Below are 27,950 nucleotides of genomic sequence, written 5' to 3' on the forward strand. Positions count from 1 at the left end.
TTAAAGTGACTTAAATTAATTAATTAAGTTAATTAGAGGTATTTGTTTTTATAACTTAGTGAGACTAATTAGATAATTTTGACTTAATAAAATAAGTCAATTTTTTTATTTTTTACTTAATAGAAAAATTTGAATTAAGTCAATTACTTACTAATGTAAAAAATATCCATGTTTTATAATTTATTTTTCATGTCTATCCCAAAACTCACCCATAGACATTTACCCCACATAAAAATATCTATGTTTTTTCTTTCTTATATTATATACGATAAAATTTAAATTTTATGATATTTTATATATTAAAATTCCAAAAAAATTATGTATTCACTTGAATATAGTTTTAATTATAAATGTTAAAATATTGTGGTATTTAATATATTATTTATTTGACATTCAAATTTAATAAGGATACAAATATAAAAGTACATATTTTCAGCTTTTTCAATTGAAAAAAACAAACAACTTAATACTTATTTTCTGAGATTCAAACGAAAAAAAAAAACATATTATTCAGATTCAGACATTCAGATCTATTTAGAATTCAAACTAATTCATGTCTATTCAGATTTCAAACAAAAAAACAAACACCACCATAGAGAACTATCCATTTTTATATAAAAAAAAAAAATCATCTAAATGACTTATTATCAAATAGAAATTTGAATTTTAAATTTATGATTAGTGTAAAGCCTAAAAGCAGGGGGGACATGCGCACTATAAAAAAGTTTTAAAAGAATTGACAATTTGATCAAATTTGAAAGTTATTTCCCCCTACACATCATCAATTTTCAATTTACAGCTAGTGATATTTACCGGATATCTATAAACTTTTAGTAACTACAATATTTATTCTATAATAATTGTTACTTAAAAACTAGAATATTTGGATACTTAACAGAAAGGTTTAAGTCGATAACATATAATCTTGTGCTCATTATACTTAAAAGAAAATAGTTGAGAAATTTCATAAATACTCTTTTACTTTTAGTACTTTCTTACCCACCAAGCATCTTTTAACGCACAATATCGTATCATAACTTCACTTGTTTACTTGGTAAATTGTTAAATAAATAAATAAAACTTATAAAATGCATAAGAAATTTGTTAATCAAATTATTTTTCCAAAGGAATCAACTCAGGGCTTAAGAATATCAAAGAGATAAAGATGGTTTTTTGTCTGTATTTATTTATTTGATCATTCTACGATACTGTTATTTTTCTTTTTTTAGGCCATCAATAATGAAACAAGTTTATATTTTTGAATTTTGATCAACATGTAAAATATTTGTATAAATAAAAAGATTTTAAATTCTTTAAAAATATTTTAATTAGTTAACAAACTAATTAAAAAGAATTATAATGGATCACAACCCTTTTCATGTTGAATTCTAAGTCTCTCTATTCAATTTGTATTCATCAATTTAATTTGAATATTACTTATTGCTCATTAATGAATGAATGAATGAATGAATTATTCATTAAATTAAACAAATATTAAATATTAAATATTTAAATCCAAGTCTAAAACGAACTCATAATCAATGCTATAAAAGCATATAGCATCATAGAAAAATCCTTATTTATTTTTTCATTCTGTTAAATTAATAAACTTTTCCCTTTTCTATGTCTATGTGCTTCTCTCTACAAGCGAAAAATAAATTAATATTGACAATTTTAACTGGTCACAAATTTCACATGAATTGAATTTCTTTTATAAGGAAGATACGTAAAAACAATTTTGAAAGTTACGAAATTAGTTTAGATTCTACAATCGCATAAAATATTATAAAAATATTTGTAATTGTTTTCATATTTCATAATTGACGTATGCACCCACCTATAATTCCAATTAATTGAGATGATGGGCCAGAGTCTGACTTGCACTTTACTTTAGGATGATACACGGAAGTATGATTGATTATATTTTAAAATATGAATAGTAAAGAAAAATACTTTTGCTGTTAATTTTAATAATTTAAAATAATTACGAATTTTTTTTTAAAAAATAAAAAATCAGAAGGGCAGAACCCATAGCCATAGTCACATGAAGCGCAAGTGCCCTAAAATCTTTATTCTTTAACTCATCTGTCATATTAATAATGAGGGAAAATATGTGGTGCAACTGTGGTACCGTGCCACAATTGCATCCAGCTGTTGAATGTTAGTGGACCCTACCAATCTAAGTGCATCCAACGGTTGGATGCAACTGTGGCATGGTACCACAGTTGCACCGTAGCTTTATCCTACTAATGATAATACTCTGTATTCGAACCCCAACTAATAACTATTACTTCATCAACTCAAAACCCTAACTACTATTTTACTTACACACAGAAGCACACTTTTCTCTCATTTTCAACATAGTTTTCGGTTTGAGCTTCTGTACAAAGCTTGTTGTCATCAGATTGCAAATTGTAAATGATAAACTGCGATGTTATGCCATCATTCCAATCACATTATCAGGGCATTGAGTCAGGAAGATTATTAATAATAAACACCATTTGAGGAAGGAATGGCAACACAGACGGAAGCCTCAAATGTATACAGCCTTTAGAAGACTTTTTACAGGGCACATAAAGGAAGCTACCTCTATATACAACTCTGTCTAATACTCCATAACTGAAAGAAGAACTCCAGGCCCTTGTGTCAAAGCTATAAATAATATGCGGATTCAGTACAACTTAGCCATTTGAAGAACTAAGAAGTACAAAAATTTCTATCATTCAAAATGTAAATTGAAATCAGTGGACTAGTGCTGCATATTGCGCCTAACCTCAATAAAATCAACTTCTTTCTAATTCCGCCAAAGCATAATGTGTGACTAGGATTATAAAATCTACTCCAGTTATTATTTTTTCAACGTTTTCAAAAAAAAGGGGATCCTCATCTTTTCTCATAAGGTAAAACGAAGGATTTCCAAATTTTTTCTATTCATGACCCTCAGCCTTCCATCCTCGGCTCACCTGATTTCTTCAAGCTACCCAATATTCCATCAATCAATTTGTCTTTTTCATTATCAAGTGGGTCCGACACAAAAGAATAGCGCTTCTTAGGTCTTTGCTTCAGTGCAAAATTTCCTGAAGAAGTTGCACTAGTGGTTGCTTCTTCAGAAGAAGCAGATGGTATTACTCCATCGGTTGAACAATCAACCATGCCATCAACATTCTCTGACTTGTTCTTATTGTTGTCGACTTCCTCCTTACTGCTGTACCATGAATCCAGGATTTGCAACAATGAGCTATCTTCGTTATCCACCTCTGGCTTCCCTTGCCCTTCTGGTTGTGTTGCAGTGGAGGCGTCTCCTCCAGAATCTGAAAATTCATCATCAGAGACTGAAGGTTCATAATCTGGATAAGTTTCCGTCTCTGTTTCTTTCACTGGCTCTCCCTTCAGCCCCGATTGCACTGCCTTTCTGTCAAAGCTCAAGTTAGAAACAGGCCCCAGCTCCTCCCATTGAGAGTCAGAATCATCACTCTTCTTTGACGTTTCTAATAGCTCCCTATCTGAGTTAGATAATGGATGATGAGCATCAACTTCTTCAAAGCCAGGATCTGAAGTTTCCAGGCCAGAGCTACACATCACCTTGTTGGAAGGAAGCATATACCTGGACTCAATCGTCACCCCAGGCATTATCTGCAACAGGGTCCGCAACTTTTGGTAACCAAGTTTTTGTATATCCAGATGGTAGCCATACCTCTCAATGAAAAGTTGTCTGAAGCCTCTCATATTATATCCTTCTGGGTACTCCTTCAATATCTCATCAACAAGCTTTTGGCAGTCGGCTAATATGTCATTTCTAGATCTGTCCTTAGGATTCTTATTGATGGCAGATGCAGGAACTCCAGCATGTGAAATCTTCCAACTCTGTTTCTCTTCGTCATGCTTTTGCACTTTCGGCTGGTCAGATTTTGAAGGTGTATTCAAAAAGATTGATCTCAACCCATTTGCAGCAAGAGAATGATCTAAAGAAGATTTCTTTCTAACCAGACCAGAAAGTTTGAAAGGTGACTTTTCAGATGGGTATTCTTCTACCCATTTCTTCTCCAATATCATCAAATCCACAAGGTCAAGAAGATCACACTCACTAAGGTCTCTGAGAACCAAAGGGCCTTCCTCTTTCAAAGATTCTGCCATCTGCTTCCTGTCGTGAATCACAAAAGTATAAGAAATATTAAAATATTGTCTGAATTCAACTATTTACATTTTAAACTTCAGAATTATCATGCCTGAAATTTCATACTACATTGTTACCACAAAAAAAAAAAATCCATCTACTAAGGTCACCGATGAATGAAACCAATAAATGTTGCAGAAATTGCAAGGCAAAAGCTAATGCACGATGAACTGATTGTCTCCCTTTTAAACTTCAGAATTATCATGCCTGAAATTTCATACTACATTGTTACCACAAAAAAGAAAAATCCATCTACTAAGGTCACTGATGAATGAAACCAATAAATGTTGCAGAAATTGCAAGGCAAAAGCTAACGCACGATGAACTGATTGTCTCCCTTTTTTATATATCTTCCAATCTGCAACTCATTTGCATAATTTGCAAATCTTTTGCAGAAATTCATTCAATCTTTTTGATGCATTTGCAATTCCAAACTCATACAAGGAGAGAGATGCCTGATTTACAAGTTCAAATAAGACCATCTACCTATTCAATTTCATATGTAAGCCTCTTTTGAAATAAGAAAAACTTGAACTAAATAAAGCAAAAATCTAGCAATTTGCTTAGTTACAAAAGTTTTTTCAGCCAATAAATTCTTAATATTCTAACCAATAACTAAATAACAATGCTGACTAATTGTAAGAAGCCATGTTCCTGTAAGTTCAGAGTAACCACTAGTCATAGGTAGTTCAAGAGGTCTCACTTCATTTTATATCCTTTCTGTATCTGAAATTGACAACAAAACTGGAGGAAAAGAAAGGAAATCTAGCGATTGCACGAACCTGGTCCTTGACTGAGAGACAATGACTGATCCTCTTGGTGACTCCATAAATGATTCCATGTTTGACCAGAAAGAATCCTTTAAGAAAACTGCATGCTTTTGAGCATTACTGTTTGTCTGGTTCAACTTTTCACTGGACAGATCACTCAATGAATCAGAGTCTGGACGGCTTCTCCGAAATTTACACCAGTTTACTATTTGACTAAGAACACCGGCGCTCATGGTAGATTTTTCACCACAAGCATGAGCACTTTTAGCTGTTTTTTTCCCCTGAACTGATTCTGCTAGATCATCATCCTGAGTTGGAGATCTGATGTTCTTTTCCTCAACTTTTTTCTTTTTGCCATCACCATAAGCCAAAGGTTTTTCAGGGCGTTTCTTACTTATCTTCTGTGAAATATCTCCTGAGTCACTACATTTTTCTGGAATGTGCTGACTTTTTATATCAGAATCACCATTTTTTCCGCCAAACCATCTTATCCAAATTTTTTTAAAGAACACAACCTCATTCACGGGATCTTGTTTCAATACATGTGGCTCGTCTTCCTGCACTGCAACTGGTGAACTAACATTCTTGTCCATCGGAGGGGGCTGTTGAACTTTTTTCAGAGGCTCCTGCACTTCTGCATTGATAACGTTCTCTTTCTCACTCGATAAAGGGTGCTGTTGAACTTTTCTCGATGGCTGATCCACAACTGCTTCAGGAGATGAAGATGGCTTACCATTGGCAGCTCCATTTTTAAGTCCTTGATCAACACTTAATTTCAAGGACTCCGACAGCTCTCGGTCTCCATTTCTACAAACATGTCCATTAGATGTACCATTTTCGCAATCGTGTCCATTAGATGTACCCAGATCTATCTCAAATGGTTCAGGAGCTTTTGGAGTGCTTCCATAGACCAAAAACTGACCATCAGGTTCAGGTTGAAGCCTTAAAATGTTTGGCATTGATAAAAGAAAGCGGGAGAATTTCTTATATCCATATAGGTCTTTATCTATAGTAACAGGACTCTTGCTTAACTCTGCCCGAAGTTCTGTAATGAAAATTCCTTCAGGATATGATTTTAAAATATAACGAATCTGCCTAACAACTGACTTTGGAACTGGACGAAGCTTATCTGAAGCAGGCTCAGGAGGCTCAACAGAACGTGAAATTGCTGGCTGTTCAGCTACTGAGAAAGGATCTAGAAGAGGCCCCTTATAATGGCCATACCAGGAACCATATGGACCATCGGGTGGTTGATTAAAATGCTTTCCAGCTAGGTTCTCTTTTCGAAGCAAAGAATCCCAATTCCACATGACACTTGCAGCACTGCAGAGAACATTAGAAGCACTTTCTCGACTTGCAAGCAATATGTTATAGTTGTTCATCCTTAAACGATGCAAAACGCTGGCAAAGTCCCTGTCACCAGAGATTAAGAAAAGATGTGCAGGCGGAGGGTTTTGAGAAACCCAGCACATGAGATCTACTAAAAGCGATCTATCGGCACTATTCTTTCCACCTGTACTTCAAGAAATATTTGCATGGTTAATGGCCGGAACCAGTGGAACTAATTAGGAAGACACTCAACTGCAAGACATCATTAAAACTGACTGCAATAGCACAAAGTCAATTGTAATAATTTGACCTGTTCACTTTCTGCAACAAAAGGAAGATGTTGAAAAACTTATAATGAATAAAGCTGAGTCATGATCTTGACTCATTCTCATACAACTTGTTCAATTTTCATTCCTCAGAATCTCAAGTTGAATGGCAGAATCATAAAATGAAACTATGCAAAAAAAATATAAAAAAAATTAAAAATTTAAAGAAAACTGACAGATACACATATCTGTTTGTATGCATTAAGAGTATATATACAACTCCAATGGAAGATTAGGGATGAAAACGAAAATGGATGTATCATGCTCAACCCAATCTTCAACCCTCTCTCACTCTCTCTCCGTGGTTAGAGATTGCTAATAAATTACTGCCTTCCATAACGTAGCCCCTAAAAATCTAAAGAATGCTCTCTTCCTGAATCTCATACAAATGCAATCCTCAGCAGAGCCATAATACAGGGGAGTTTCACAGTTGATCAAACATTGGCACACTAACATCAACATTGAAAAAAAAAGGAAAAAAAAAAAGACAAATGCACAGCACATTATCATTTTAATCTCACCCGGATTTCAAAATTTTCATCCTTTCCCACCTACAACAGCAACCACTATCAACGCACAATTATTCAGCTTCTATTTAATACAAAATATGAAACATACATAAACAACCACGCAAACTATGCCATTTCATCATTTTAGTCCTTCAATTCGCACACAATTCAAATCAACATACCAACATGTCAAACCAAAAGTTCCAAAAATTTTACAACAACAACAATCATTCAATTTCCAGAAACAAAAATATACCATGAGGAACATGAGCAATATTAATCCCGGTTGACGAAAGCGCCTCCTGATTGGCCCGGGACATCTGCACCACGTCCCCAAATGCGGTGATCGTAATGGGGCCCTTAATCCCATTAACCCTAATGGCTGCAGTGATCGTGTGAGCAACCTTAAAAGCGTTCACACCAGCAGGCAAATTGCAGTTCTCAAAATCCCACCACACCGAAACCCTAACGTTTTTGGACTCCTCTTCATGGCGTCTAGGCGAAGTATTAGAAGAGGTTGAAAAATGGGCAACGAAAATTCTGAGAGGCGATGAAGGCGAAGACGAAGAAGAAGAACAAGAGAGAGAAAGGAGGGATTTTGGGGAAAATGGTTTCATTGTAAATTAAGTTTTTAGGGTTTTGAGAGGAAATGCGAGGACGGTCTGGCTTCATTTCATGGTGGGTGTGAGAAAAATTCCAAGGATTTGCAGGGAGAAGGGTTTAGGCACAGTGAAAGAGATGGAGGGTAAAAACCTAAAACCCTAATGCACGTGTGTAGCACACGTGTGATTTATCATGTTGGGTTTGAGCCTTGGGTTGGGTCTGTTTATTCATAGATATGATGGGTGACTGCGGCCCAGGTAATTATTTCTTGATTAACACGTAACTGCTCATTATTAATTCCCACTTTAATCTTTGATTATAATGAAGTTATTGGTTGTTTCAAAAGGGCCAAAAAAAAAAAATAATAATACTACTTTAGTCTCTTGCTGTCAAGTTTTTAATTAAATGATTATTATCTTTTGATCAACTGCAGTCTGCAGCTAATACTAAATGTTAAGACAGTAAATGATAGTGATAAACTGAAAAAGTGAAGTATATTATGAGCTTTTGTGTTTTATTTTACCCTAAGATTTGATATATAACTCTAATTTTCTTGCTAATTATTAATTATAATTCTATTGGTTAGATGCGATTATTTATTTTTCAAGTATGATAAATTTTTTTCTTTTTAGAGATGTAAGATTTATTTTTCAGTGGGATTTCACTAATTCTTTTTTTTTTTATATATTGTTATACAGTACTGTTACTGATATTACATCAGGTATTTCAATTAATATTTATAAACAGATTCTACAATTGAGACCTTCTTCATGACATGTACTCCTCTGAAGCGTTGCTAAGATTCTTTAAACCCTCTCAAATATTCAAGAACTGTCCACTCCACTAACATACATCATGTATTACAATTAATATTTACAAACATATTCTACAATTGGGACATTCTTCATGGCATGTACTCCTCTGAAGCGCTGCCCAGATTCTTTAAACCCTCTAAAAAATTTGAGAACTGTCCACTCCACTCACATTTCGTGAGGGATAGATTGACTTCACTCAATTATTTAATAATTGAAAGAGGATTGTAGATAACCCCCATAAATATTTTTATGGAGGGTCGAACATTTGCACTCAACATTGTAAGTGTAAGAGTTCTCCCACTGGACCAAAGGCCCATTGAGAGGATTTTACTAATTCAAAACTAATGATTGTGATCAAATCCAATCATTGGGTGGTTTGAATTTTGATATGATTTGATTCATACAAAAAAAAAAACTTCGTAAAATTTAAAAATAAGGAAATGTATTAATGAGAACTAAATAATAAATAAGTGTACTGATGAAAACATATATCCCAAGAGTTTGGCTGAATAGTTTTTTAGCTGCTTTCTCATATACTCTTATGAATTTATCAGCCCTATTGTGCCCGCAATAGGCACATAACATCAAATTCACCATGTTATATAGTGAAAGTGAATGGTAACTATGTAAGCATTAAAGTTTTTTAAAAGAAAGTTATATGAGGTGTTGTGACTTTAATTAATGGTTAATTTAGGTTAGAAGCAATATTTGTTAGGGGTGTTCGCGGATCGAATTTTACAGATTAGACATCAATCCATATCCGATTCACAATTTTACAGATTATAATTTTTCAATCTAATCTAATCCATGGATTGATTAAATTCAATCCAAATCCAATCCATACATCCGCGGATCGGATGCGGATTTGACTCAATCCATATCCAATCCATACGTATGCGGATCAGATGCGGATTTAACTTAATCCATATCCAATCCACCATTTTGTGCATCAGTTTCCGAATTAAAAATTTTTAGTTCTCCCCAATCCATGAACTAATGAAATTTAAAAAATATATATATATAATATAAAAATAGTTTTACTACCAATTAAATTTAAAATTGAATAAAATTTAAACAAATTAATTGTTTAAATAAAACTAAAATAATACATTCAAAGTTTCAAAATATAGCACATCGAGATTAATTGTTCAAATAAAGTTACACTAATACGTTTAAAGTTTTAAAATATAACACACTAAGATTAATTGTTCAAATAAAGTTACAATAATACATTAATATAACACCGAAATTAATTATTCAAGTAAAGCCACAATTAATTGAAATGACGAAATTTCTGAAACCAAACACAGTCTGATCCTTCACCAGAGCTATTGCACTTGTCGAAAAGTGGTGATTATGGAGCCGTCAACGATGGGAACTAGGAGAAGTACAGGTGGCGATCTTGAAGGTTGTGATAGTGCAATTGTTTGGTTGGAACTAGTGATTGTGAAGTGGTTCAATGGACTCGGGGAAGAAGATGGCTTGCTCTCGCTAGAATCACGCGGTCAACGTCCTTGAAATCGGTGTCGAGAGTGTATCGAACTAGTATTGAGTGTTGCTAATGCGTGGGACGGCGGAGAAGCTTAGGGTTTTTTGTTTGTAAATTATTGGTGACTTGACGTTATGTTATTTTACTTTTGGGTGACTTTGCAAATTGTTGGTAACTTTGCGTTATATTAATTTGCTTTTGCTAATGCGTGTGACTTTACTTTTATTTTGTTTTACAAGTTATATTTGTATATTTGATTATTTAATTATTTTTTATTTAATATTATTATTGGGTAATGGCTAAAATATGTAATAGTGCTTATTTAACTATGTAATGTCACATTTATAATATTCTTTAATTAAATTTATAATAATTATATATATATATATATATTCACGGATTTTTACGGATTTACAGAAGTAAATCCATATCCAATCCACGGATCAGACGAATTGAGCGGATCAAATTAAATTCTGAACACTCCTAATATTATTTGTCAACTGTAAGTATACCCAAAATATAGTTGTCGAAAACTTCTCAAGTTTTGTAAAGTCTTTTATTAGATTTCAAAAGTTACCTGCTTATATTAGTCAAACTTTGCGTAATAATATTTTAGTTTCTCAAATTTCAATGAAAAATTTTAATAGTTTACATCAAGTTTTTGAGTTTGTTACCTTTTTTAATTTTCCCCCTTAAAGAACCTGAATGGAATGGCATGGGCATAAATTTGATAGTTAAAGTAATTTTATTACGTACAGTTGTTCGATCAAATTCTTATATTAATATCAAACCGGGCCTCAATCTATTAAAATGAAAACCATTAAAGTCCTTAGCTTCTGGAGACACAGGTGAAATGAAGATCCATCGAATCCATCAAACCCGAACAATTGTTTTAGCTATAATACCATAACCAAGGTTGCGTCTTCAGTTTTTTTAATCAAGGCAGTAAAATGTACAAAGAATAGCTAATACACATACATATATGCAACATGTTATGTAAAGACACCAAAGACAAATTTAAAATTTCTTCCGCGATGCTTAGTCCGTGTTTAGTTGGAAGAAATAGTTGGTGAGAAGAGGAAATGAAAGGAAAAACAAGGAGAGAAAATGAGTAAAAAAGAGAGGTCAATCTCATTTTCATTATTTGGTTGGACATAAAATTTATCTTTTGCCACTTATTTCTTTCCACTCTACTCTTTTCTACTCGTCTCCTCTACTTTTGTTTCTTCAAACCAAATGCCTTCAGAATAAGCTCAAACACCGAGTTTAAATACAAACTTAAAACTCTAACATAGAAGAATTAAAAACGAAACGAATCTAATTTTAAAAAATTTGAAGCGGGCAAACCTCGCAACCTCTTATTCAATGGCAGACCTAGGAATTTAATCTAGAGGGAACTTAATTTAAATACAACTGTTGGTGAATAAAATATTACTAGCATAAATTCATAATATTATCTATAATTTAAATAGATAATTTTTGGGTGATAAGGTTAGTATGCAGGAGATTAAAATGAAGACAGGTGTAGTTTAGCTAGCTTGACACCTATATTAGATAAGCACAAAATTATCTATAAAAGCGGCAAGATTATGACAGTAAAGGGGAAAAAGGAAAGAAAAAAGGCAAATGGGGAATATAGAAGCAGAGCAAGAAAGAAGAAAGCAGAGCAAGTAGGAAGACAAGCAAGAAGCCATAAAGAAGTCAAAAAGCCAAGAAGACATAAAGAAACCGAAGATAAGCTGAAACAGAAGACAAGCAAGAAGCCATAAAGAAGTCAAAAAGCCAAGAAGACATAAAGAAACCGAAGATAAGCTGAAACAGAGATTACTAGCAGCAGCAAACACAAAGCACAGCAGCTTATTTGTTTGTAATAACAACAACTAAAGAATTTTAGGGGATGATGACAAAAGCAAAGAATGGCAGTGGCATGTCAGTAGCAGTTGCGTCCAAGTCTATTAAGAATCAACGACTTAGGGTGATTTCGCATGGAAATTCAAATTTTTTTCAACTTGATCAAACTATAATTGGAGAAGAAATTTTCTTTCTTTATGATAAAAAGAGAGATATTAAATTTTTAAGGAAATGAGAGCCATTAAACATAATGACTAACATAGGGGAATTAGAGATAAGAATGATATGTTTAAATAATATAAATGAAAAGTTATAAATTGGAGTATGAAAATAACTAGAAATAATAAGGATTTTTTTTTAATAGTCTGTATTTAAGAATGGAACTTAATGAGATATAAAATCAGGGCTTAATAGCTACAGCCTTCCATTAAATCATGAATATTAGGTCAAATTTTAAAAGGCCTAGAAGACCTCAATCTGGTCTAAATAGATCATGCATGTAAAATATTTTTTAAAAAGAGCAGAGCTAGTGGCACCCACTAAAATTCTTATAAAATCACTCTTTGTAAATTTACAATTTCAACCGCGACTAAATAAGTTTTAAAGCTAGAGGAAAAAAATATCTAATTAAAACACATGTATCATCTTCTAGTGATTAATATATGGTTATTAATTGTGGGTGCCTAGATTTTTAAAATTATCAGAGTAGAGCTAGAGGCTAATAATTTATATATATATATATATATATATATATATATATATATGTGTGTGTGTGTGTGTGTGTGTGTGTGTGTGTGTGTGTGTATTTCTAAGCTTCATTATGATTTTAGTTTAATAGTACTATATTGATTAATAACACAAACACTTTATCTTATTAAAGTAATCATTATTTTGAGAGCTTTTAGAAGCTAGTAGTTATATTGAAAATAAATCTCATTAATAATGTGCGTGAAAATATGAAATCAAGTCTAGCGGAAATTCTACAAGCTACAGAGATTCTGGCGTTTTGTTAAAACAAATAAGAAGCTAGATCGTAGGTTTACTTGGGTGTTTTTATTGTAATTTTTAAATATTGTAATTTTGGGTAATTTTGTGTTTTTAGAATTATTGTAATTTTTAAATATTGTAATTTTGGGTAATTTTGTGTTTTTAGAATTATTGTAATTTTTAAATATTTTTAATTGGGTGTTTTTAAAATAGGAGTTTAATGAGAAGTTTAGTAGGAGTGGCTCTTCTCTTAGGTGACTTAGACAATTACTTAGGGTCCTATTATATATTAAAACCTTAAGTTTGTATTAAACATATATTTTATCTTAAAGAAATTTAATTTCTATAGTATAGCTAACTCAATTATAATTAATATATTAATTTTTAATTATTGTTGCTCTATCATTATCTCTTTTTTTTTTTAAATAAACAACCAAAATTTATGCAAAGACTTTCTGCATAAAAGCTTACATTTATTACCTTATCCACTAGCATATTTTCCTCCTAAAACAAAGATACTATGTGCATTTCTTAGGGAAAAAAATCAGCCTTTTTTTCCACTATTTTCTATGGTCAATCGTCGTTGCTCAAAGACTCATAAGTCATATTATCGAAGTTAATTTGTAGTTTCAATAATTCCCAAATTTCAAATTTTTATCTTTCTATACTCCTCTTAATTACTTGTATTATTTAGTTGTCTCATTTCTTTTTGAAAATATTCTTATATTTGTAGGTTGTTTTTTTTTTTTTTAATAATTGTTTGCTTGTTTTCAAAAAATATTTACTGGAAAAAATCGAGCAAAACAGGTAAAAATTCAAGAAAAGAAAAGAAAAGAAAAGTTAGTCCTAGCCCTTCATAAGTGTGTCACAAGCAGTAATAGAGATGTTAAGTAAAAACATATAGTAATTAAATAAGTTTCAATTGAATTAAAAGATGATGAAACAATTTGTCTAAAGTCCTATAAATACTTGAGCCACTTCTGAACGTAGAAGGGTCAAATGCCACCACTCAATTTAAAATATATATATATATATATATATATATATATATATATATATATATAATTAAAAATTTAATGTTGAACATATGCATTCATATAACAAGTAATTGTATGCGACTATCATACAACTTTTGACTTTGACACCAAATAAAAAGTTGAATTAAATATATATATTATTTTAAAGCCCATCATGTTGACTTTTTGGTATTACTTGACTTATAAATACATATTTTATTTGCCCTCTTCATTTATTCCATTCTTCAGTTCAAGTTGACAGAAGCCAAGAGTTAAGATAGAGTGTCCTAAGAGCTTTAAACTCTTATTTTAGTGATTTGAGAGTTTGTGTGTATTGTGATTTTGGGTTGTGAGACAAAATATTATAATACTTATAATTCATTTCACTAATAAAATATTTCCTTCTATTTTCACTGTGAATATAGGTTAAAAGCTGAACCACTTAAATTCTAATATCTTAGTGTGATCATTATTTTTTAATTTTACTTTAACAGTGTGTCTACTTCACTCATTAATTTCCAAACGTTTAAAATACTACAAATTATTATCGGACCACTCTTACAACAATTACAAAATGCCTCTCATATGTTGTGCGTGCATATATATTACATTCAGAAATTGCACAAAGTAGCACATGAAGTCAAAGGACTTTTTGTTTCTCAAAAAACACATGGACGTATGGCAATCAAATGGTCGATAATTGGTTTATTAAAAAGAGAAAGCGTCAAGTTCAATTGAATATTTAAAGCAAATTTGTGACATTATGACACGTAATATCCACATTTTTCATTCAGCTGGTTAATTTCTGCTTTACGGCTGATGTGGTGATTGCATGCAAGTTTCGTGATAGTTTCTCATGCAAATAATTATTGGTGGTCCGAGCCAAATCAAGAATATACTTGCTCCTTTTTTCCTTTCTTTTTTTTTTTTCTTTTTGAATTTGTACTTTGTATTTTAGTTTGCTTTATATAACAACGACAACACTCTTAAGCTTGATACCAAGACAACTGGATCGAAGTTGATATAACAAAATCGTCTTCTTTTCTTGCTTTTAATTTTTGTCCAAATTTTTAAAGCCGTTAAGTACCTTTCAAAAAGATGCATCTTCTTGACAAACTTAAAGCATTCAAATTCGATCTCAATTTGTCTTCAATTTTGTGAGATACATAGTATGTGGAGTGTGGACAATGTGAATCATTGGCAGCATTGAGGATTGCCCAGCTGGTTAGTATTGCCTTAATCAAACTAAACCTTCCTCCTGACTCATGCAACGTGGCTCAAATGCTGAATCTCTTATTGATAAATTTTATTAATTTAACTAAAACATACATAAATAAAATAGAACTTAAAAAATCACCTTCTGAGGTAATGTAAAGGGCAATATAGCGGCCAGATCCCCTAATTGCTTCTCTTGATACGAAATAAGAGAACTTCTACTGACAATCTAATAACAAAATGATTACAAGGTTCCGAATTTGTAAAAGAGGAAAAAATCATGAACAACATATATCTAAACATGAAATAATTAAGAAATAAAAGTTTGGACGTTGATATCGGACACAAGTTGTGATTTGGTTGTTGTTAAGCCTAATTTTTTTGTCAGGCGTGCTTTGACAGAATAGTTCGAAGTACTTATCATTTGATGTCTGTAAGTGAAAATGCAAAGTAAGGTCACAATGGACGTGATTTAATTATCTGCTTTTTGACTCTTCAGAATTCACGCCGAAGACTGAATCATTTCTTATTCAACCCATGAATAGGAGCTTGTTTTACATATATTTTACTACATGTATATTGAAGTTGGATTCAATGTTGAACTCTGATTCTTGTTAACTTTTTTAAAAAATATAATTGCTAGTTATTAGAAACGACTATAAAAATAATTGAATCTTAATTATATATGGACACACGGCAAAAGATTATGAACAAGTGAGTACAACTCAGCTCTGTATTGGATTTAAATTTATGTATATGGCATTATTTATGTTTTAAAATGATTTTCTACCGTGGATTTTTCCATCTACTTTGTCCATTTATTTATCTAAATTTGTATTGAGTTATGATTATATGATAACAATTGTAAATTCTTACACTTCTAAAGAACTATTCAAGCGATTTCATGTCAAGTAATGATGTATAGTTAACTACTTATTAAATCAATTTTTCATTATTCAATAGATAAATGTCACGTTATATTTTTGACATGGAAGGGGGAACAAAGATTTTGAGAGAGCAAAAGCCGGTGACAAAAGCGACACAGATCATTTTGGTCAATTGTATATGTAAATTACATGTCATCTTAATTTTGAATATTTTTTTATTTATTGTTTTTATTTATTGTTTAGCCTAATTAATAGTAATTTATTCTCCTTCCTTAAGCAGAATTCAAACTACGAATCTCTTATTTCGGATATAAAAAATTTTAGTATTTTAACTGGATGGCACCCGCAAATCTTAATTATTTATCATGACATTGATTTCAGTCAAGATCTGGGACCATTTTCCAGTTATACACGGCTTCTTTTCCTGAGGTTGACGCTCTTTCTTTAGCAAAAGATGTAACTTCAATCGTTTTTAAGACACTTCAAATCTGATGTAGTCTCTCTCCATGCAAATCAATCAAAAAAATCTCTCCTATTAATTAATTTTTTAATTTTATTATTATTATTTTTTTTAAAACGACTTATTTCATTTCTTCCTCAATCAACGCGTCCTCTTTTTCACTTAATGCAATTGTTATCAGTGATGATGATTGAGACTTCTGGCAATTTATGGCCAAACTACTACCGAAATTCGAGAAAGATGTAAAACAACATCGTTTCTTGCCGGCCATTATAACCATTTAAGTAAATAAACAATCTTAAAGTTAAAAATACACAAACATAAATATGACTTTATAATCTAGCATTTTGTAGGATAATATGATATTCATATATAGATGTACATAGTTTTTAGGATAATATGATATTCATATATAGATGTACATAGTTACTCCCTTGTTGCGTGATGACTAACTATTTAGGACCAGAATTCTTTCTTAATCTGGCATTTTCCAATTATGAATTAATAAAATATGAGTTTGTGATGGATAGTGGGTAATTATCGGTGGAGGAACTATGATTTCGATTTGACGGAGGCCATAATAGAGAACACATATGCTAAAGTAGGCTGTCACATTATTTAGGTAAAATTGAGAAGACTAGGGCCATAGTGGATTAGTCATAAAATATAGAATGTTATAACAAAATTATATAAAATGACGGGACCATATGTAAAATTCACATGAATGTAGTGAAATTTCAATTCATATGTGGCTCTATTTACATTTTAAAAATTACTTTAAATATTTATTTATAAAATTTTAAAAATTAATTTTTCTTTATACACTCTTTTAAATGCTAAAAATGTCTTTACTTAAATCTTTTTAAATTAATTATTTTTATTTACTATGCACGCATATAAAAATATTCAATTCATCAAAAGCAATAAACAAAATTAAGATGAAGACGTCTTCAATTCTTTTGGAGAAAAATATTTTAAGTACTTATTTAAATGAATCAAATTCATTATCAAAATTAACTCGTTTTCTTAAACAAAAAGAAGAAATAAATAAAAACATCAAATTTCAAAGTTTATTATTTATCTAATCCTAACCTTGCTTCAATCTTAAAAATTATTCAAGAAATCAACATGCAAGTTCATTAGAAGCTTTATGAGGAAATGCCATAACTATAATCCTCAACTAATAATGAAACTAATTTTAGGAAGAAATCAATATAGTTAACGAACCATCACCAGATTTTGCCAACTTAAAAAGTAGATTGCCAGATTTCAGGAAACTGAAAATTGGTTAGTGCAATTAAAAGTTTATTTACTGAAAAATCAAAAGGGTAGTAGTTTATTTATTAATATTTGTAAAGTTTTAGGGTTAAAGTAGAAGAATTGTATATACGTTGAAAGACTAGTGTACTAACTATATGGTGGGTATTAGAATTAATTACGTTTTATTTATTCATAATATATTGTCTTTAATAATAAATCATACCATGAGTATTTTTGTAATAAATTATTTTATTACAATAAGAGTGCTCAACGTATTTTCTAGAGTGTAAATAGTTCCAACCTATTAAGTAGTGATCCATTTGGATTTTATTTGTCATATATTCCTTTTTTTTTTTTCAATTTTGTTCATATTTTCTTACTACAATAGCATTTTTTTATATTTGAAATATGAATATGTCTAAATTTGACTGAAGTTTGAATGGATTTAAATACAAATATTCGAATGATTGTTTCTTTTCTCTCTTTTTTTTAGTATTTGAATATAAGTGGCATTTTATTTGTTGTTATAAATAAAAGCATTTTAAACATCGTTAGTTGACATTCTGTCTTCATTAGTCAAAGGGAATGATTTTAAAATTTAGGAAATAAGCATATTTAATAGAGATATTTTTTGGATATAATATTTACTTCTCATTTAGATTAAAGTTACAGAAATTTACTTGTTTTATTTAAATGTAAACATTTGAAAATCAAATATAAGTTACAAAAACAAGTTAAAAATTAATAAAATTTCAAATTTCTGATATTTATCGTATAAACTTTTCCTTGAGGGACATAAGTATGAACAAAATGGGGTTAAAAAAAATATTTATGCATTTCAGTGATGCTCGTTACTCTGGGATAACATAGCTGGACCCTCTTACTAAAGTAGGAAATGAGACATGATCTCTCACCTATAAAATAGAAGAAATTAATTAAAGAATTAATCAATACAATATTCAAATATTAACCATGACGCTTTCTTTTTTGCGGGAATCACTCTGCTGTCTCCAACATAAATTCAATTAATTAGTAAAACAGTCAATGAGTAAATAGACCTAATTGTTCTTGAATCCTCTAATTTAATTTAATTTAATTTTTTTTTTAAAGTTTCGAATAAACCAAAGTTCTTTCTGTGAACGCTTAATCGATCATTTGTAATAAACAAATCATACAGCTCTTAAAGGAATCGATAGTGGACGTTAAAAAAGGCCAAAAAAGAATCAAGAAGAAGAAATGAGAGAATTTAGCTTTACTTTGTTAGATTGTGTTGCAATTAAAATATGCAAAAAAATTATTTGGAGTAAAGCAGAATCCTATCACCTTAAAAGAATTTATATCAATCAATTAATTAATTAATTAAGGCCATAGTGCTGTAAGAATCAATGTTGCGCGGGATTTAATTAAACATACATAATCAATGGAAAAGAATATATAGATTAATGTGTGACGTCGACTGAAGTTGTGGGCTTCATGCAACACATGTGACAATCCCACGTATGATATCAACAAGTACAGCGATAAGCAGAATAATTGATTCAAATAAGTGATTAATTTAATTTCTTACTCTTCTTTCCTATCTTTTACGTAACCTGGGGGCTAGGCTTTAGTTCAATAATTTCTAATTAGTAACTCGGTATACAGGAATTATGCTGTTTTGATGTTAATGAAAAAGAAGTATGTGGATGTCTTTAGGCTTTTACTGTGATAAGAGTTAAACATTACTGATGGAAATAAAATAAATAAACAATCAATCAAATGGTAGATTGTCTCTGTCTTAATTATTAATTATGAAAGACTGATTGTCAAATAACATTAAGATTGATTAACTCAAATTTACTAACCAACTATTATTATCAAATTATGTTAAATTGAGTACTCTTTGTGTTCATGAATTAATAAGAGAGAAATTCACTTTATATTATTTCTAAAAAATTTCAAACTGTATAGTATTGGAGCAGCATTTTTAATTTGCCTGATCACTTGAGTTCAACTGGAAGAAAGATGAGTTAAAAAAACAATTTGAATTTTCTCCACTCTCCTTATTTTATTTTCAAAAACCTTTATGTGGTTGAGGTTTTTAAACAATCCTTATTTGTAAACTAAAATGTTAGACTTCGTCTCGGTATTAATTATCCTACGATAAAATAACGAAATCCAGCTCCCTCCAAGAAAAAGAAAAAGTCAGATTCTAAATAAGATTAGTGTGTTCATTGAAATTTTGTCCTTCAAGTAAAGTTTATGTCTCGGCCACCTTAAGCTTACAGGTTTTTACATTATGCCCTCCTAAAGTAAAATTGTTTTAGTTTTTTTTTTTTCGTTTTTTTTGTTATTTTTTAATGTCAAAATCTTAATTCCACCCCTGGAATATCTTCCAATCAAAGCTAAACATAAGAGAATCAAATGGTAAACTAAAATGAATTTAAGTAGTCTAATAAATGATTCTTTTGACATTTCTTTCATGTTAATGGAATGAAATTTCTAACTTTTTCTTTTAATTAAAAAATTGAATTCTGACCAAAATAAGGAAAAAAAATCATGATTCTTATGCCAAAACCATTCCGATCACGTTGTTTTCATTACAATTACTCCTTTTACTTGAAGCCGCTAGCATCTTTTGTCATGAAATTCCTTTTCTAGCATTAATTAGTAGGGTAAGAAAAAAGCAATGGGGTATATCCTACAAAGTTAATAAAATGGTCACCTACATCTATTTTCATGTTTCCATCAACAGATCATCTAAAAAAAAAATTATACAACTTTATCACATTACTATATGATCATCCAATTGCATAACATCATACATTTTTAGTATTATTTTCAATCATCATAAATGCATTGCGTAAAGTTAATAAATGGTCACCTATATCTATATATCCATGTTTCCATCAATGGATTATTTAAATAAAATTCAATATATCATTATCACATCACCAACCATTCAATTACATAATATCACACATTCTTATTATTTTTAAATACATTGCGTAAATATAACAACACGTGCTGTTATATATGGGACTGAATACGTTTCTATTGAGATGTGGCCGATTTAGTCTCACCTAAATTTTTCAGAGAAACTTTATGATAACAAATTTTGGTGGTCCCTTAAGCTAAAGCAGTCTATCATGTTCGCCACACACGTCCCAATAATAGAAGAAACACTTGTACTTTTCAGTGAGCATTCTCTTCATTGCCCATTTTCCCTGCGCTTATATAAACCCTCTCTTGATGACCATTATTGTACTTGGCATTCCAAGGTCTGTGACTGAGATAAAAACAGCTAGCTAGTAGATTCATGATGCAATTGCCATTAATGGATAAACAGAGGCCTTACTTGACTGTAATTCTTATACAAGCAATCTATGCTGGCATGTTCTTGCTCTCTAAAGCTGCTTTCAATGGCGGTATGAACAATTTTGTGTTCATCTTCTACAGGCAGGCTTTTGCAACTCTCTTCGTAGCTCCTATTTCCTTGGCTGTTGAATGGTAATAATAACGATTTAATATCTTTTTTAAAAAATTATGTTCATTAATCATTTTTCTTCTTCTTTGTCAATTAATGATAATAATAATAATAATGATGACCATCTCTTTTTTTTGGGTGTTACAGGAAAAAAGCACCTCCCCTTTCATTTCTCACCTTCTGCAAGATCTTTTTCCTCTCTTTAATCGGGTATGTTCTGTGTTCTACCTCCAAAACATTGATGAATATTATGGCAAGAATTAAATTTTTTAAGTTTTTTTTTTTTGAATTTCAGGATAACTTTCAGCTTGGACTTGTATGGTATTGCTTTGATTTATACTTCAGCAACTTTGGCTGCTGCAACTACAAATTGCCTTCCTGCTATTACTTTCTTCCTTGCAGTTCTGCTTAGGTAATTTGTTTAATAAAGTTGCTTGAACTTTAATCAAATCGCATGAATTCTTTTATCAAACAAATTTAGAGATGCTTCATTAAAGCTTTAATTTTAAATATGCATCGCCTCACAATTAAAGTTTTTTGTGCATGATGGGTGCATGTTCTTGGATGTTTCAGATATGTGATGTATTTTTTGAGAAAGGTAGTCCATGTCTTATTAGTCGAGTCGTTTTTGAGTTTGTATTTTGTAAAATACGAGCTTAATAATAAATTATCTCAACTTTCACAATTTCATGATCAGCCATCAATTTATTATTAATTAATCATGTTAGCTTTAATACACATATCATAAAAAATTAATTGTCTTTGTCAAACAAAAGATAGAGGAAGTTCATCATTTCCAACTTGTTTGTTAGGTTTAAACTTAAGAGGTTTTAATTTTTATAAGGAAAAAGAAGAAGAAAGAACAAATATAAATTTTTTTATGAATTTGTTTGTTGTTTGATTAATTGAGCTGATAAGGACCAGCTAGCGAGATTCCACTTCTAGGGAAGAGAAGAGTGGGAAAAAAAAGTTGACTTTGATCAACTGAATGTCTGTACAATTAACTGGGCATAATTATGTGCTATTATATAATACAATAATAATTTAAAAGCTAATTAATTTGTATTCAGTATAACTATGAGTTTTCATGTAATTTTATTTAACTCATCATCTAAATTTAAATTTTATGATATGTAAAAGGTAAAATATTTAATTTGTACTTTAATCAATCCCACCTTTAAAAAAATTATAAAAAAAAAATGAAAGATTGATGGCTAATTAAAAAACTTGTACAATTTCATTAGAAGCCAAACCAAGGGTCCCTATAGTGATACGTATCGACTGACAAAGCCAAAACTTGGTGTAATGACCATGATAAATCCAAGTATTGCCTTTGTCTTGTCACAAAAGCATGCACCACTCCCATGCCATGATATTACAAACGATCACTCTCTAAATCAGTTACGTGGAGTTAGCTGCATGAGTAGACGTACAGATTATTTTTGCAGGTTTCAGATTTTAGCGTCGAAGGACGCCTCTCCTTGAAGGACAGTAGATGTGACCCAAAATGAGCCCCCACCGCACACAATATTATAAAAGTAGAAACGACCCACATCTATTGTTGGACCCATCTCATTTGGTAGCCTAAATGCAAAGCGTTTTCACTTTTCACTCAACTTAGAGTTGCTTATGTAAATTGTTTTCGCAACATATATACTGTTACAATAATAAAATTAATTGAAAACTAATTTGTGTTATAGGATGGAGGTTTTGAAGTTGAAGACAGTCCCTGGGGTGGCAAAGCTTGTAGGTATATTAATTTGCATAGGTGGTGCAGCCACTCTGGCCTTTTACAATGGCCCGCAGCTGAGACTTTTGTGCCACCATCACATTTTTGGACACCATAACAGCCAACAAATTCATGGTCATGTTTCCTCTGGCAAAACTTGGATAAAGGGTTGCTTTATCATGCTCTCTTCCAACACCTTTTTTGGTTTGTGGCTTGTATTGCAGGTACCTAGCCTCTTCTACTACTGATTTGTGTTTCTTTTATAGTCTCATTTTATATTACTTGTTGGGTCAAAAATATATGCATTATTGTAAATGCAAAGGTTTGTAGAATTTTATGAAAATTATAAGTAGGAGAAAGATCAAAACTAGATCCCAAAAAAAAAAGGCATATTTTACGAAGAGAAAATGACATCTTTCTCAGATATTATTTTTATCACCTAGTTCTCTAATAAATAATTAGTTACTGATTTCATCCTTGGTAGTTTTCACATAAAATTGATTGTATGGGACCTTTTGAAATTAAACTAACTTGTTAGTTAATTTATTTGTTAAAAGATCACATTAATTTATTCTTCAACATTTTTTTTTGTTCCTGCTAAAATTTTGACATCAATGATGAAAGAGGATATTAAAACCCTATGAACCAATGGGTAAATATAATTTTTAAGAGAGACTAAAATATCATTCCCCCTTTTTAAAAAGACACACACTAACACTTGTTTTTAATACTAATTTTAGACCTTTATTACCTTACAAGATATGCCAAGATCTAGAAATACCATAGTAATGATTTTATTCATCATTGTTCATTGCAGGGTTTCGTGATGAAAAGCTACCCATCAAAGCTTCTCTTTACAACGCTGCAATGCTTTCTAAGCTCAATTCAATCGTTTGCAATTGCCATTGCTTTGGAAAGAGACCCCCATGAATGGGTGTTAGGCTGGAATGTCAGACTCCTCGCTGTGGCATATTGTGTATATAAATCTAGCTCTATCTCCTTTAACTTTTCAGTTTTTTGCTGTCTATGTTTAAATTTTTTTATATAATTTCTCTTATTCCACAAGCAATTATTAGGTGCATATGCTCATATGTTTTTAAATACAGTTTGATCTATACATTGTGTTTTAGTTGGTTGGCTAAACATTGAAGAATAGATCAAATTCGTATTTTAAAATCAAATATATGTCCATTCAGTGGATTATTTCCCTCTCATGCATATATCAAATCATTTTACCAAAAGGTGGATAAAAACTTTATATATAGACAAAGCTTGAAAAACTAAATTTTGCTTCGTTATGAAAAGTTTTTTAAATTCATGATAATAAATTAATCAAATTCTTAAATATTTTTTGCACATAAGCTTTAATGAAATGCAATCTTATATCTAAAATCAAAGATTAGTAACCTTATTTGTAAATTATGACAGGGAATTATTGTGACTGCCCTGACATACTACTTACAAGCATGGGTTATTGAGAAGAAGGGGCCAGTGTTCTTGGCCATGTCCACACCTCTAGCATTAATCTTTACAACGATTGCTTCTGTATTTCTCTTATGTGAGATTATCACATTAGGAAGGTATATACATAATTTATCCTCTCATATATTTTCTTTTTTTTAAGGTACGAACATATGCATAAATCTGAATTTGATGCCATACATTATGATTTAGTAGCGGTAGGCTTTTGCATGTATAGTATCAAATTTAGATTTAAAAATATACAGACATTCATAGTTTCTAATAACTCATTCACTCTCACTAATACATTAATTAAAACTTTTATATTTTTAATTATTTTTAGTTTATTATTTTACTTCAAGAAAAATTAGCATTTAATAATTTATATGATTTAATATAGGATTTTGGGTGGGCTATTGTTGATCGGAGGGCTTTATGCTGTGTTATGGGGGAAGAGCAAAGAGCAAAAGATGGTTGATAAAAGTTGCTTGCCAACTCAAGTTGATCAGAAAGTAATGAACTCAGATCAGATCAAAGTAATGGCAGCTAAGAGTCCTTCTTCACCAATGTTTCTATAAAATATATACTAATACAAGTATTTTATGTGTTCGGATTAGCTTTTATGGCCTAAGGCTTGAGATGGGCATGCAATTTTTGAGTTTTATTTAATGGTGTGGGAGAATTAAAGAAGAAAAGAAAGAATATGAAAATAAGGAGGAGATAAATATTTCCTACTGCTTAATTTAAAAGTTGTTTAGCTTTATCTAGCCACAAAGCCATCGATTTTATAATTTTTTTATTAGAAACTGCTTCTTAAAATCCTTGATCAATTGTCTCCTCCTCCTCCTCCTCATTTTGCTTCTATAATTACGAGATATTGAAATATCATATTATGTAGCAAGAGCAATACCTTTTCCCCTAAGGGATTAGTCAAATGGTTTTCAAATACTTTTATTTAATTGATTATTTAAATTCAAATTTAGAGAAGTAAAAGGCTGAAAATAGATTTCAACTTTACCAACCCCTTATCTTTAAAAATATATTCAAAATACTATGTAGAAAGAGTTAATTAATATTGAGAAAAGAAAAATCTCATATCCATTAAAAATAGCTGTTGGGCGCTCAACTCAAAAATTAGTCTAATACTAGTCCATGAGTCCACCGCTAATGACCAGGCTGCATTAGAATGATCATTTATCCAATTTTTTAGAAAGGAATTGAAATTAAATCCCTAATTAAGATGTGATGTGTGAAAATTTAAACACTTCGTTTCACTTTTTTACTTTTATTTGGTAAGCTAATTTTCAATTTTCAACAATTGAATGAGCAAAATATTAGTTTGGACATTAAAAAATATCGATTGAGCCAAAATGAATCATCTCAATTTGCAATTAAATAATTGACGATGATATATGGACTCGCTAAAACCGTATGGATGAATGATGATGAGTGGGAATATTACAAGCTTTATTAATCCGTGCAAATTTTGCTTGTAAATTCAATTTAAAACCTTAATTGAACCCAAGAGGGAATTAAATAGGGCCAAGCCCCGGGCCAATTAACAATAATAATAATAATAATTTATAAGAATCGTTTTAATTAATGGATTGAGAAGTAACTAAAATTCTATGGAGTGTCAATTTAAGGTACCTACAAAATAGCAACATGTAAAGACTCGACATCACAAACTAATACACATTCTCCACACACTAATGTTAAGGAAACTCATAAATGTTTGACTGACCAATTATGTAAAGAATCATCAATTTTGATTCACTTTCCAAGAATGTTTTTGAATTCATGGCAACTCAATCATAGATTTTATAAAGACGAATGAAATTAACCTTCTTATTATTGTTCTTCAATTATACGCCACAAAGGAAGTGAAGAGGAAACCAAAAAAAAAAGGCCATTAACGTTGAAGGTGCATTCTCTTTAATCTTTTTCCATTCTTATACTCTTATTCCTCTTTATTTTTATAAATCTTTGACTGTTTTCGCAAACTAATCTCTCTGCTTCTTTGCCTTTACCTTTATTGCTTTTCTCTTATACTTTATATATCATTATTATCTGCCTTTTCTATTTATTAATCTAGTTTTTGAGTTAATTTTTTATACTTCTTGGGTTTCTCATGCTGTTTCAGATCCAAAAAGTTAATATTTAGTTTTTGTAATTTTCTAAATTTTTTACATATGAAACAAAATTTTTCATGCTGAGTTCTAATAATATATACAACTGGTTTATTCATTTGTTCATTTTTTGACTGATACATTCAGCACTTTTTTTTTTTTTTACTAATGAAATCTTTTGAAAAAAATAGTTAATCAAATAATTTATTGCTTTGATATATAGATAAAGAAAAAAAATGGGACGTGGGAAGCTAACCCTAAAACTAATAGACAAGGAGAAACCTCGAATGATAACGTATCAAAAAAGAAAGAGAGGCTTGAAGAAGAAGGCACAAGAATTCGCCACCCTTTGCGGCGTTCCGACTTGCGTGATCATCTACGGTCCAAGGCTGAACAGCCGCCCCGGCTCCGTCGACGTCGAGGTTTGGCCTAAAGATCACAAAGAGTTCATGCAAGTTGTTAACTTGTATAGGGACAAGGCTTTTACCTCTGTACGTGGAGTGAAGTCTCAAAATCTCTATGATTTTTTTGCTGATCGGAACAGAAAAGTTTACGAGAAGATTGTTAAAATCCGGAAGGCTAATTTTGAATCCAAGTTCTCGAGTGATTTGGATGAAGATTTCAACAATTTTTCAATGCATCAATTGAAGGGAATGCTTGTTGTGCTTGATAATAACATTGATGTTGCTACAAGGAAGCTTGCATTGATAAAAGGGCATCATCAAAATTTTGGTTGCTATAATGATAATAACAATGCTAATAATAGTGCTCAAGTTTTGTTTCAGCAGCCGCAGCCACTAGCTTCTCATCATGTAAACATGCAGCTGGCTTCATATCATCATCATGAACCTATTCAAATGGTTTCATTCGACTTCAATCCGGTCGATAATCCGACGATGATGATGATGTTGATGAACGGTGGTGATCAAATTCAATTGGGTTGTAATACTACTGCCCTGTACAATCATCATCATCCTATGCAACATGCTGTGTATTGTGATCCAGTGGGTGCAATGATAGAGAACCGTGTGATGATGAACAATCCAAGGGCTGCTATGCGTTTTGTTGGCTCAACAATGCAACAATTCCAGCCTTTTATTGAACAGTTTCCTGCTCTTCCAAGCCCTCAGTTTAACGGTTTTTATGGTGATAATGGGTTTCTTCGCAAGAGAGAAAAGTTGTAGATATGGAGCTGGAAGATAGATTTATATTTTATTGTCATTATTGAAGCAATAAAAGCTTGTGACAGGCTTGTGATGGGCTTTAATTTAAGTTTAATTGGTTGAATAAAGTTTAGCACTCGGGATTCTTATTTCATTTAAAGTTCTCAGATGATATTTTACTTCACTAATTTCAATTTTACTTCACTAATTTCAACATTCAATTCACATTCAGTTCGGGATATTTAAGTATTTGCTGTAAATTTAGGCCTTATTTAGTATTGAAATTGGATAATCTCATTAAATTAAGTAAA

General features: G+C 31.0%; 3 protein-coding genes across 3 annotated transcripts; 2 read left to right on the plus strand and 1 right to left on the minus strand.

Moving 5' to 3' along the window:
* Positions 1-2,467: 2,467 nt before the first annotated feature.
* Positions 2,468-7,909, minus strand: LOC102616418 (uncharacterized). The gene is made up of 3 exons (XM_006464490.4): positions 7,365-7,909; positions 4,957-6,457; positions 2,468-4,141 (listed from the first exon to the last, which is right to left on the minus strand). The coding sequence occupies exons 1-3, from the start codon at positions 7,723-7,725 to the stop codon at positions 2,941-2,943; spliced, it is 3,063 nt and encodes a 1,020-aa protein (XP_006464553.1). The 5' UTR covers positions 7,726-7,909; the 3' UTR covers positions 2,468-2,940.
* Positions 7,910-20,844: 12,935 nt separating this feature from the next.
* Positions 20,845-25,089, plus strand: LOC102616126 (WAT1-related protein At5g64700). The gene is made up of 7 exons (XM_006464489.4): positions 20,845-21,180; positions 21,305-21,367; positions 21,453-21,569; positions 22,858-23,110; positions 23,704-23,862; positions 24,315-24,466; positions 24,748-25,089. The coding sequence occupies exons 1-7, from the start codon at positions 20,990-20,992 to the stop codon at positions 24,923-24,925; spliced, it is 1,113 nt and encodes a 370-aa protein (XP_006464552.1). The 5' UTR covers positions 20,845-20,989; the 3' UTR covers positions 24,926-25,089.
* Positions 25,090-26,712: 1,623 nt separating this feature from the next.
* Positions 26,713-27,660, plus strand: LOC102612897 (agamous-like MADS-box protein AGL82). Its single transcript, XM_006464800.2, has one exon. It carries the CDS (start codon positions 26,713-26,715, stop codon positions 27,658-27,660), a length of 948 nt encoding a protein of 315 aa, XP_006464863.1.
* Positions 27,661-27,950: the final 290 nt, after the last annotated feature.

This window comes from Citrus sinensis, chromosome 7 (genome assembly GCF_022201045.2).
Source record: "Citrus sinensis cultivar Valencia sweet orange chromosome 7, DVS_A1.0, whole genome shotgun sequence".
Classification (NCBI taxonomy): Eukaryota; Viridiplantae; Streptophyta; class Magnoliopsida; order Sapindales; family Rutaceae; genus Citrus; species Citrus sinensis.

Excerpts from the sequence above, each read along its gene's own strand:
- LOC102612897 (XM_006464800.2), top strand. The coding sequence starts at position 26,713 with ATGGGACGTGGGAAGCTAACCCTAAAACTAATAGACAAGGAGAAACCT.
- LOC102616418 (XM_006464490.4), bottom strand. The coding sequence starts at position 7,725 with ATGAAACCATTTTCCCCAAAATCCCTCCTTTCTCTCTCTTGTTCTTCT. Across the intron at positions 6,458-7,364 it reads TATTGCTCATGTTCCTCATG|GTGGAAAGAATAGTGCCGAT; the intron begins GTATATTTTTGT and ends CTTGAAGTACAG. Across the intron at positions 4,142-4,956 it reads GTCTCTCAGTCAAGGACCAG|GAAGCAGATGGCAGAATCTT; the intron begins GTTCGTGCAATC and ends GATTCACGACAG.
- LOC102616126 (XM_006464489.4), top strand. The coding sequence starts at position 20,990 with ATGATGCAATTGCCATTAATGGATAAACAGAGGCCTTACTTGACTGTA. Across the intron at positions 21,181-21,304 it reads ATTTCCTTGGCTGTTGAATG|GAAAAAAGCACCTCCCCTTT; the intron begins GTAATAATAACG and ends TGGGTGTTACAG. Across the intron at positions 24,467-24,747 it reads GAGATTATCACATTAGGAAG|GATTTTGGGTGGGCTATTGT; the intron begins GTATATACATAA and ends GATTTAATATAG.